At 35.7% G+C, this 12,994-nt stretch overlaps 1 protein-coding gene across 1 annotated transcript; it reads left to right on the top strand.

Annotated features, from left to right (window-relative positions):
- The first annotated feature begins 351 nt into the window (after positions 1–351).
- Positions 352–12,783, top strand: LOC127935810 (G protein-activated inward rectifier potassium channel 3-like). The gene is made up of 8 exons (XM_052534002.1): positions 352–800; positions 3,391–3,796; positions 4,079–4,292; positions 5,263–5,464; positions 7,781–7,973; positions 8,127–8,324; positions 8,405–8,535; positions 9,553–12,783. Exons 2-8 carry the CDS (start codon positions 3,499–3,501, stop codon positions 9,826–9,828), a joined length of 1,512 nt encoding a protein of 503 aa, XP_052389962.1. The 5' UTR covers positions 352–800; positions 3,391–3,498; the 3' UTR covers positions 9,829–12,783.
- The last annotated feature ends 211 nt before the right edge of the window (positions 12,784–12,994 follow it).

Raw genomic sequence — 12,994 nt, 5'->3', positions numbered from 1 at the left:
TTTTTCTCTTGTATCATTTTCCTCATGACATTTGAATATTATATTATAATATTATATTAATGGAATCATATTACTGTTATATGTTTATTTATGCATGAAATATGCAAATAAATAAATTTGGTTGCATTAAAAATCATTTAAAAGAGAAATATTATGAAATATATTGATGCAGTTTATTTAAAGTAATAAATCATTATGGTGGCTCATTTTTTTATGTGTGCGAGAGATATTTTTGTGACAATGACCTCATCTCCACCCCCTCTTCTCCTCCCCTCTTTCCCTTCTCCATCCCACCTCTAATTGCCCAATTCTCTACGCGTTCTGCCTCTTTTCTCCTTCTCTCTCTCTCTCTCTCTCTCTCTCAGACACACACACGCGCGCGAACACCTGCGCAGAGCCGGTGAATCACGCCGACGCCGCTTCGCTCTCCAGTCTCTCATCCATCCTGACAGCCAGATCGCCTCCATTTTAACCAGGAGCCTCTCCGCAGTGGAAAGACGATTCATTGCCATCATCTGCAAGCACAAGAAGTGCGTTTCGATTAATATTTCACAAGTTCCTTCTCGCTCTGTGTGGATTGGCTGGCTCTCTTTTGTTTCCTGGAGGTGAAATGATGCTGAAGTGATGCTGCGTCGCTGTTCCCACCCGCTGTAGAACAACATCACCATCATCATCATGAGTATGAGTCTGATCGAAAAGCCCAACATGAGAGATTCGGACTAACAAATCCGAACGGCTGGTGAAGATCTCAAGTGTTTCAACCCCTCAAGTTAACGTGCTGGAGAACGCCATAGTGGCAGGTAGGCTTAGTTGTACACTTCTACACTGGTTGATGTTTTTTTGCTGATCAAGACATGTTATTAATTAAACATCAGCAAATGTGCATGCATTATATGCTTTTTCACGTTTTGGTTCTTGCTTTATGTGACTGCATGATTGCCCTACAAGTATTTTAAATACTGATTGGTACTGAAATATTAAATGTAGGCTACAAAATGGAGAACAACAAAATTACATATATGAAAACTTTTGATGAATTGCATAAAATTTTTATTATTATATAAATATATATATATATATATATATATATATATATATATATATATATATATATATATATATATTATTATTATTATTACATATATTATAAACATAAAAGAGTGGAATATATATATATATATATATATATATATATATATATATATATATATATATATATATAAACCTTGTGTTTTTCCACTAGTTTATATTCCAGTAAGGCTGTAAATTTCATATAAACAGCAGGCAGTGATCATAAGGTCAAACAAACATAGGCCACTGGTTATGTGTGTTTTCATGTGTGTGTGTGAACATGTATGTGTGTAATTGCAGCTTTATGTCACATCCAACACTCTTTTCTCCCAAAAGACCAAAATTAGAAAACATGACAATCCCACTTTCCATCAGGACTGTGAACAAACCACCCACACAAACAGACAGAAAAACAGAGACAAACACAAATACATGAATACACACACTTTTTCCTTTCCATTTTACTTCAGTAAACTATGCAGTATTAATTATGTAGGCCTAGCAGGGTATATATCAAACTATAGGCTACTATTTTACTCTTTATTGTGCGCTGTATACACAAGACACACAGCAGGTTTGTCCACAATGCAGCTAATTTGTCAACTGTGCTACCTGCTCCATTCAGTCTAATTCAAGTAGGATTGATTTCTTTGTGTGTGTGTGTGCGTGTGTGTGCCCTAGCTGAGCCCTGCCAATCCTGAAATATGGCAGTCCGAGATATCCAGTCTCTTTTGTCAAACCTCGATTCCGGCTCTGTAATGTTACTCCAGTACTTTGTGTTGAACACATGAGCATGTCTCCACACAGATCCACTCAATCCATGAAAGATTCATGCGTCTAAATGTGGCCCAGACCAAGAAGGCATATCATGATCAATCTTCAAGTAGGCGTGATTACTACTGCCACACTATCAGAGCTATATATAACATCTCACTGGACTTCGCACCCTTAAACCCTGTGTAAACACAGCACACAGGATCAGACTCAGTCAGACTGATGTTATCATTACTGTAGAGATGATGCAGCAGTGAAATATGCCATTATAGATGAATCAGTAGTGATGTGATATTTGATTCTAGATACAGGATGTTTGATATTCTGTGCAATGAAAACAAGAAGGCGGTTTTTAATGCAGGCCATGTCACTGTTTTCCTGCTATGATGAGATGAGGAACTGTGACTGGCTTTGTTTATCTTTCTGAGCAGATAGAGGTTTTCTTTCTGTGCGTATTGTGTTGATTATAAAGGAACATTTTGTATGTGAGTAAAAGCTGATTGTGTGCTTTCTAAGGCAGTAGCATTGGGAAAAATAACTGTTTTCAGACAGGTTTCTTGAACACAAGCAGATACTTGACACAGGTGAGTTGAGACAGTCAGGATGTTTAAACTAACAGTGATGCCAATAAACCAATAAAGCTTTGTTCACTGCAATGCACAGACTGCACATTTATTGACTGTATTTTCCCATAGACTTCCATTGTAAGTGCGTTATTATGATGAACACAGTGAAACAAATCAAAATTATAGTCTGTGGCAATCAGCAGCATCTTTGGCATTGAACTTCACTTGTTTTGAACCCCAAACAATCCTTTAATTGTACTCATCAGCATTTCTCAAAAGCATCGTAAGCCTAAGTATATATTAGAGACAGTTGATGGCAAGGGTTTCTATGTTATGCTAGGCTTATGATGCTTTTGGGAAATGCAGACCTGTATGTTTAGTATCCATGGACGGTTGCCTGTTTCTGGGTGCATTTGTATTTGTGTGGGCATCAGAGCTGTGGATCAAATACAGCACAAAGTGAGCCTAAATCCTTCAGCTGCCTTTTCACTCTCTTGTGAAAATGTGATTAGCTGTTGAACCCGGAGGTTAATTCAAGTCAAGTTAGACATTACATCCATACATCAATCTGCTCTTGGGGTCTTTGTGTTTTGCTAAGAGCCCTCCTGATAACAGATTGGATGCTGGACTGTATATTGAAACAAGCTTCATCAACTGCGTGTTTGATATGGAAAATGTTTTTTTGTAAGGTTGAATTGCATGAAGTCATCAATGTAATCTACTTAAGTTAATTTCAGGCAGGATGCTTCATGCATAACGGGGGAGGTGAATGAAAGGCAAGGTTCAAATTAATGTTAAGCAATAATCAGCAGTGAAATAAAGCCGTTTGCTTTTGGGTGGGTGCAAATTACTTTGAAATCCTGAGAATGTCATAAGAGATTGTTATAAAACTTTCAGCCCATCGGTAAAACTTGTTAATTAGGTCTTTTTTGGTTTTATCAGTGTCTATCTGTGTCTCTCTCACTGTCTTTTTTTGCAGAAATCAAACAAAGGCACAAATGAAACTCTGCAACTGAGAATAAGGCTCTGAGAAACATTGTTAACACACACAAATTCACTTACTGCTTAACACACACACACACACACAATGGCACTGGACAACACCGGCTTCTCATCGTGCGCCGAATCCCTGTCCCTCCCAGTTCCAGAGAAAGGGGAGGAGCCTGTGGAGGAGGCCCCAAAGGATGCTCCGCCCACCAATGTACAGAACGTATTCGAGGAGCTGGGGCATGTCGTAACCACGGAGACAGCCCCGCCCACACAGCAACAGGCCAATAACAGCATGTCCTTCCAGGATAAGATGGCAGCGAGGGAGGCACAAGCCAATCAGCCATTCAAGAAGAAAATTCAAGGGGCAGTGCAAGAGAGGGGCAGGTTTGGATGGGGTAAGACTCAATTATATCAGATGGTGTAGGAGTCGGTGGCTGTCAAGACTTTGTTCTGCTTACCTGTAATGAAACAGACTGACCTACTCAAACACCACTATAGGAATACATGTAACTGGTCTTCTGCTTGTTTATTTAGCATTTATTACGTTTTGGGATATGTGAATCTCAGTTTTACTTTGTCAATCTTGTCTGTTTTTTTATATGGATTGCGGTAAGCTGCTCAGTGACGGTGTTTGCCTACTTTTGTGTCTGCTCTAATTTTTCTGTGCTTCTCTCCAGGACGCAACAAGCGTAAAAGACAGCGCTATGTGGAGAAAAACGGCCGTTGTAATGTGCAGCATGGTAACATGCGTAAGACATACCGTTACCTGACGGATATCTTCACCACACTGGTGGATCTGAACTGGCGTTGCTCTCTGCTGGTCTTTGTCATGGCGTATGCAGTCACCTGGCTCTTCTTTGGAGCAATATGGTATCTCATTGCATACTGCAGGTATGAATAACACACACAAACACACAGTTTTTATCTTTAACTTTATCTTTTAACCCTTTTAAATCATAAGAATATATATTTTTTAATGCAAAATCATGCATAATTTTTTTTGCATAAATGTAGTTTCATAACAAGGTTCGGGAGAAGCACGTCAGATACTTAACCTAATTAGCACAGGTGGAACCACTCAAGATAATCAACCTTAGGGTATAAATACAGCTGAATCAGCCTACCTGTCTCTATTGACGGTTTATCAGCATCCCCCCTCCACCCCTTCTCCTCCACTAGAGTTCACTTTACACTTTCATATACGGGGGGGTACTCTAGGTTCGGGCCATTCCCGAGCTCGGAGCCCATTCCCCGGACAGCACGCCAAATACGCATTATAATATTCAGTTAATTATATGTAAGTGTGAACTCGTGAATTTAATGCAAAACTTTCCTTCAGTAAATAAAGAATGTGGAACGTATTGGTGACAGTTGGTGTGCATTGTAATAATATATCCATGTATAAAACTTGACTAATATATATGACGTGACAATATATATATATATATATATATATATATATATAATGACGTGAACGTCAAATTGTTATTTAATTATTATTTACATAGACTGAAAAAAAAAAAATATATATATATATATGTAAAATACTAGCAATTTCCGGGTGAATTTGTTTGAAAGTATTTTTTCAGTCTACGTAAATAATAATTAAATAACAATTTGACGTTCACGTTTTCTGCTCATAGATGTAGTGCATTTGTGTCGTCCACACTCTGTCATTTTGGTCCATGCTAGATATGAACACAAGTAATCTGTGTAGGTGGACACTTGAGAACAAGCGATCCTCTTTGGGCTGTAAGATGCAAGAGGCAATTTATTGAAGGAGACTGTGTGAAAAAAAACAGAACATCTCCATCGCTGTTGGATGTCCTCTGACGCTCTCTCTCTCTCTTTGGTATGGCAGGGGTGATCTGGATCATTTGGAGGATGAAGCGTGGACTCCATGTGTAAATAATGTTAATGGATTCATCTCTGCGTTTCTTTTCTCCATTGAAACGGAGACGACCATTGGCTACGGTCACCGTGTCATCACTGACCAGTGCCCAGTGGGCACCATGTTACTGCTGCTTCAGGCCATACTGGGATCTATGGTCAATGCATTCATGGTAAGATCAAAAATGTGGTACACTTTGGCGTCCAATCACTTTTAAAAAAATTAACAAATCTTGTGTTTTTTAGGTGTGCAATCTAAGATTTTATATTTTTTTATACAAATTGTAACGCTGACTCCATTATTCAAGCTGAACCATTATAAGATTATCAACAAAAAATGTAAAATATATATTCATTTCATTAATAATATCATATTACCTTTATTTTATTAATAGTAATATCATATTATAATTTTAATATCAATACTTAATATTATTTAGTGCCTTTGAAAATATTTTTAAAGCATCTCAGGTACTACTTGCATTCTTTTATTGACAACAAATATGTATATTAAAGGTTATTAAAATATGATAAAAAAAAATCGAAATTACATATAATAAATTTTGTTATTTATTGTCTTGATGTTTCAACACTATTAATTTTATATTTTTTATCAACAACATCAAAATGAATTTTTTTTTGTATTATTATTAATTTTCTATTTATTTTGCAACCCTTACCATCTGTGTGATCTCTTTATTTTCTAGAAATAAACCTGAAATAAATCAAATTTATAAAACTAACAGTGTTGTATATAAACATATGTAAAGTTGTATGAAGTTATATAAACTATAATAGTAAAGCATTTAAAAGGTTGATGATTTTAGGAAGGTTAAGCACTTTTTTGAGCACTTTGTTTCACTGATCATTTGTTGAAAAAGCAAATAATTATAAGGCATTTCAGGAAATATTTACACTCTTTTTGTAGAAAGTGCCCCATGATTCCCATGTACGATGTGGCCTGGGACAGTTTTTTTTTTTTTGCACGTGGCTTTCGTTTGTTGATTTGTGCTCTGCTGAGTTATATCATCCATAACCAAGAGCAAATGAGTCATGCGTTTTGGAGCACAGATGTGCGTACCCTTTCCCTCTGTTTCTGTTTCAGTGTCTGTCTTTCCTTTTCTCCTTTTCTAATGCTGTCTCTTCTGCCAAATTCAACCCCCTTCTCAATCTCTTTTCTGGCCTATTTTGATGTATTTTATGGTTATGATGAGCTCATTTATATCTCCGTGTCCTGGTTTAAATGTTGCCCCTGGGGGCTGTGTTCACACACACACACACACTTGAACACAACACACACTCTCTCTAAATGTCATGTCTTCTAGTATCTGCTTTTGTAAAAGGTTTGAAAGCTAAAAGGTAAGGTATGTATATATATGTATATTCTCATATTTGATGCTTTTTCTGTATGTGAGTGTGATTTGAACTCAAACAACATCCAATAGTCCAGTAATTTCTCTCCTGGATGAAGTTTAATAACAAAATTAACTGGAAAAAATGACATGGTCCAAAAAATGTATCTTGCATGAGTCGTTGCTGGAAATGATGTCACCAGTATTATAAGAAACATTAAATTATTTAATTACTATTATTTATCAGTTGTGTAATCTACACAATTGTTAATTTCACATCTGTATAAAGACACAAATAACTTATGGCTCTTACAACAAAAATCAAAACTATTTTAATTTTTTTCATTTGAAATAAAGTTGACTGAATGTTAGAAATAAAACTTAAACTTAAAAAAAACTTTGACTAATTAGAAACTTTAAACCTTAACAAAATTAGAAATGTTTCCTTGGCAACTCTGTAAAAATTATTTTTCTAAGTTGTAAATAAAACAAAGATTATTAAGAGTATGTTATCCTAGAAAATACTATTTCTTGATTGTGTTACCTGCTATTTGAATTATTTCAGTATTTTCATTATTTATTTTAAATTGAGTTATTTCAAAGTAAACCCTAAACCATTTTTTGTCCAACTTTAGTAAACTGAAGTTGAAGTATTAAAATGACTAAAATACAAATAAATTAAAGTTAAATAGAAATATAAAAAACAAACCCAGCAGAAACCTCAAACAGAAAACTCCTTGAAAAATTGAAAAAAAAAAAAAAAAAAATGCCTGCAAATTAAGAAAACAACTTCATCAATTTGACAACACAAGTACTGCAAATCACAACACAACCAAACAAAGACATGGTTGCAAATAAAATTCTTTACTTGGTTATGTAGTGAGATTCTGCAGTGCGTTTCTTTATTTGTTTGCGTTGTGAGCTTTTGCAACACCTGCAGTCAAACTGATGAAGTTTTCTTGATTTGCTGGTGCTTTTTCTATTTGCATGCGTTTTCTGAAGTTGCAGCCTGTTGAGCTCTCTCGGACACCCTAAAAATGTGAATAAACAATGGAATAGTACATAAATCTAAAATATCTCTGAAAACAACTCACATATTTTACAAATCAGTTTCTTTCTCTCTCCATCTCTCACTAGGTTGGTTGTATGTTTGTGAAGATCTCCCAGCCGAATAAGCGTGCGGAGACCTTGGTGTTTTCTCGTAATGCTGTCATCTCATTGCGGGATGACAAGCTCTGTTTGATGTTCCGCGTCGGGGACTTGAGATCCTCCCACATTGTGGGCGCCAACATGAGAGCCAAACTTATCAAATCCAAACAGACACAGGAGGGTAAGACAGCATTTCCCACCCTCACAGGCCTCATCTGAAGCAGCAGCACCCTCATAGAATATATATATAAGGGGCGCCCCCTGCTGGCTGTAATGTATAATGTTGTGAACACTCTCTTATCAGAACAGTTTGTTTCACTGTCTTTTTCTGTAGGTGAGTTTATTCCGCTGGATCAGACTGATATCAGTGTTGGTTTTGAGACAGGGGATGATCGTCTCTTCCTGGTGTCTCCGTTAGTGATCTCTCACGAGATCGATGTCCGCTCTCCGTTCTGGGACATGTCCCAATCTCAGCTCGAGAAAGAGGACTTTGAGGTTGTGGTCATCTTGGAGGGGATGGTGGAAGCTACAGGTACACTAATACTTAGATATATTATGCGAAATGTGTTATGGTTTGTGTTTAGTAATTGACGGATATATTCCGATCTACAGGAATGACCTGTCAGGCACGGAGCTCTTACTTGGCTGAAGAACTGTTATGGGGTCACAGGTTTAGTCCCATGATGACGCTGGCTGAGGGATTCTTTGACGTGGATTATGGGGCTTTTCACCACACTTTTGAGGTATGTGGTGTGGAATGGGAATTTCTAATCGGTGGATTTGAGGTTCTGCGGTAAAACATTTTCGTATACATTCTTAAAAATAAAGTTCTTTATTGGCATCTTGGGTTCCATGAAGAACATTTAACATCAATGGAACATTTACATTCCAAGTTGGGTTCTTAGTGGTAAAGGTTATTTAGGATTTTAGAAAATCTATGGCTAAATCTGAGTGTAATTATGCTTAATTGTATAATTCAACCTTGACTATGCGCTAAATAAATGTTTAAATTGGAAGTTTTATTTGTTTAAGTAGCTGTATCACCATATCTGGGTTTTATAGTGCAGAGTGCATCTTCTCTTATATTGTTTTTTCTTAAATCCCTTACAAAGTGAGCAAACTAAAATATGTTGAGACCACCGTATTAGCTTCAAAGTCTCTGTAATAATCATCTGTCTGTGCAAGGCTGACTGGCACTTTATGTAAAAGCAGAAAATATCTCTTTACTTTTGGGATTTTATGTGCGTAATCGATCAAAAATTCTGATTCAAGTTGCTTCGGGTGCTGCTGTAGTTTTGGATGAGTCATGAATGTACATCGTCAGAAGAAATCCAACTACTTACACAATCACATTGTCCTCTTTGTCCTGAATAAACAGCATTTTTGTATAAAGCTACAATAAACCATTTTATGTTCTATTAAAAAAGGAATAATATTGTCATAAATAGGTACTATTTAAATTAATATTAACATTACAAATATTTGTAGAGTAACATGTGTACAATATACAGCTATTCAATTAAATAATTTATGTTGAAACCTCTGTATTAGCTTGTTCAGAGGCTCTGTAATAACAATCTGCCTGTGCAAAGCTGATTAGCATTTTATATCAGAGAAAAAGTTATGTTATACTATATGTAGTTAATTTTTTTTTCATATTTATAAAGATATTTTTATGTAAAGCTACGTTAAACCATTTTAAGAAGATTCAGATAAATGCTTTAAATACACTTACTACTGTTGTTCATGATCCTTCAAAGGTGGACACGCCCTCCTGTTCTGCGAGAGCCCTGGCATTGGCTGCCGCCCGTTTGGACGCTCATCTCTATTGGTCGATCTCCAGTCGGCTTGATGAAGAGAAATGGGAGGAGCCTAATGCGACTGAGCAAACGGGGAAGTCCACTGATTCAGAATCTGTCAGGGAGGGAGACAGGCCAACATTTACTGTGGGCGGAGTTACAAATACCCAGGACCAATCGGTTGTAGGAGAGCAGAACGGCAGTGTGACCACTGACCAGTCAGAATCTGAGGCTTAAAAGGATGCAAGAATGTAAAAAGGTACGGAAAATGTTCGAAGGAGTCCACAGTTGATGTAAATTTAACTTTAGACTGGATTGTTCAATGATCCAGGCCGCCTTCTTTGAGTTATATTTTTAAATGTATAGTCGCTAATGCCTAGCATAGAATACTTTCCCCAAGGGGGAAATCCTAGTGTCTCCTTGCTGTGTTTTCAGTCAGATTAAATCTTAACTTTTGATGTTTCACGACAACACCAACGCCTTTGAATTCACTAGTAGCTATAATTCAAACTCTAGTGGGCTGCCTCACTGTCTGCCGTCTACTTAAGTATCATTCTAAATGCTATGAAACCTGTGACGCACACATGCGGTGTTGTCTTAAAGGGATAGTTCACCCAAAAAAACGAAAACTCTGTCATGATTTACACACGCTCATGTTGTTCTAAACCTAAAAGTTTGTTTCTTGTGCTGGACAGAAAAGAAGATATTTCGAAGAATGTAAGTGAAGAAACAGTTGCTGGTCCACCTTTGACTTCATGGTATAAAAGTCAATGGCTACCGGCAGCTGTTGGGTTAACCACATTCTTCAGAATATCTTCTCTTGTCTTGAACAGAACAAAGAAAGGTTTGGAACAACAAAAGGGCAAGTAACCGACAGCATTGTCATTTTTGGGTGAACTATGCCTTTAAAATGAGGCTAAAACGAAATATCTTACATGGTGTTTAGGTAGGCAACTCGCTAGGTATTGAAACTGAACTGACATGTCTGATTGGTATTAGTTTCAATCATTTGAGTAAACTTAACAGTCCTTAACGTTTCACTTCTTTTCTTTCTTAAGTGTTCAGCCAGTTCGGTTCAACCGTTACTGTTTTTAAACCAATCTTTTAGAAGTCAGTGACAGTTGTTTACCGTCACTTTGACTAGTTTCACATGTACCTGAAAAAGAAGTGAATGTGTTACTATAGCGACATTCCAATTTGCTACATCACACAGCAGAGTTTAGCATTAGTTTCTTAAGAGTCAGCCGGTGATAAAATTAGCACACGCTGATGACAGCCGAACAGAGTTTAGCCTGTCATTTGTATCCATGCCATTATGTGAGTGGATCTAGATGATAAGTGGATTAATTGGATTAAAATAAGAGCGATATTGGAAGCTATTATGCCATTGCAACTTTCCAATATCCTAATTAAATCAATGTAGAAATTAGCATCATCCTGAGATTAATTAGCTGTACAAACACACTGCTGTTCTTTGTATCTCTTATTTATTGAATCCAAATGTGTTCATAGCAACAAATAACTCACTACTCAGTTGCTGTCGCAGATGAAATAAGAGAGAGACATTTTAAAGTGGCCAATAAAGAGAATTTATATTAATAAGTGAATATTTCCAACATATCAACAGGCCATTTTTGATGTCTGGTCCAGGTCTATTCCCATGCTGGTTCTGCTATATATATATATATATATATATATATATATATATATATATATATATATATATAAACAAAAAAGTATATTAATGAAGAGCAACAATGCAGAATAAACAGGGGTTTAATTAAATTCAGAAATGTTTAAGTTAAAGGGAACAGTTGCATTTTTTAAAGAGTTTAATAAAATAAAAAAAATAGATTTTCATATGCTGCTCTCTATATTTTTCTGATGGTCTCTCTTTAATACCAAAAGAGTTTAACACAGAATTGTATATGTAGTTCATAAAAATAAAGTTGTGGCTTTCATTTAGACACTATGATCAGTATTTCTAGTTCTCTTAGTTTCCTTTAGAATAATCATATTTAATAATTTGTTTTTGGAACATGGATCCCTAACACAACTTTTAAATTATTCACTGTATGTTGAAGAAAGCAGAGTGATGCTGGATCTGTTTTACGCTGAAAACCTCAGTTTGACATGTAATGTAGACAGAACTCTCGTGAGCGATGCACTGATGTGTGTTTTTGTAGAGTAATGTGTGTGTGGTGTGTTACATAGAACCATCAATCTGGACCTCTATTATTAAATGAAAGCTTTCAATGCATCATTATAAAAACTCTATTTCATTTAAGTACACTCACTGTTCAGAAAAGTTTGAATAAATCGAAGGTCCACTCAGTAATATTTGTTGTCTTTATTATTGTGTTGAAGTTCTCAGTTCTCAGTGCAGAAGTGTTTGCCGACATGCATGATTAAATTATTATGAAAGTTCAAATGTTTGTGTTTTTTAAAGTCTCTTATGCTCATCAAGGCTGCATTTATTTGATCAAAAATTCAGAAAAAAAGTTAAATATTATGAAAATTTAAAACAATTGTTCTCTACTTAAATAATTTTAAAATTTAATTTATTCCTGTGGTCAAAGCTGAATTTTTAGCATCATTACTCAATTCTTCAGTGTCACACGATCCTTCAGAAATCATTCTTATATGCTGATTTCCTGCTTATTTTATTTGTATTTATTTATTTGAAAATGGTGAATTTGTTTTTAGGATTCATATAAATAATAGAAATAATAAAAAAACTTTATTTTACGTTTTTTTGTAAGAACGAACATGTATTTATTGTCATTTTTGATCAATTTAATGTGTCCTTGCTGAATAAAAGTATTAATTTCTTTAGGCTACCTACCTATGAATCGTTATGTCATATGATGATTTTAAACACATTTCTCAAAACTACAAGTCATGTATTTGTGTTCTTTGGTTAATGAGGAAAACATTACTGAGTGCACCTTTAAAAACTGAGTTTGAAACTGGCTGAGAGAAACTGTGTGTATTCCCCAAGTGTTCTAGCGTGTGCTGTCCTGTATGTGATTTGTAGCTCACTTGAATGTCTTTGGCACATACGATAAGCACAAACTCTGCTCTCATGCAGGTTTCTACTCTTGCTTTTGCTGCTGTTGACATTTTTAAAATATGTTTTTAAGCTTTACTAATTATGTATTATAAGTCTTAATAAAACTATATCCAACCTAATGTCTGGAGATCAAGATGTGTAAACATGGAACATTTTTTGAATTTATTTGTTTCTTTAAAAAAAAAAATTGTGAGATTTGGCGCCACTAGTGACACCAACCGGAACTGCGAGATAGAATGGCTAAATAGTCCCACCCCAAACTCACTTATATTAATGCTGTTTTATTACGTTAACAGTTGGGCTAATCAGATACAATACATTTCTACATAT

The sequence above is a fragment of the Carassius gibelio genome, chromosome A2 (genome assembly GCF_023724105.1).
Source record: "Carassius gibelio isolate Cgi1373 ecotype wild population from Czech Republic chromosome A2, carGib1.2-hapl.c, whole genome shotgun sequence".
In the NCBI taxonomy this organism is placed as follows: Eukaryota; Metazoa; Chordata; class Actinopteri; order Cypriniformes; family Cyprinidae; genus Carassius; species Carassius gibelio.
Note: the sequence above shows the minus strand (reverse complement) of the source record. Positions and strands in the feature narration are given on the sequence as shown.

Coding starts and splice junctions, on each gene's coding strand:
- LOC127935810 (XM_052534002.1), top strand. CDS start 3,499: ATGGCACTGGACAACACCGGCTTCTCATCGTGCGCCGAATCCCTGTCC. Junction 7,974..8,126: donor ATCCAAACAGACACAGGAGG/GTAAGACAGCAT, acceptor CTTTTTCTGTAG/GTGAGTTTATTCCGCTGGAT. Junction 8,325..8,404: donor GGGGATGGTGGAAGCTACAG/GTACACTAATAC, acceptor TCCGATCTACAG/GAATGACCTGTCAGGCACGG.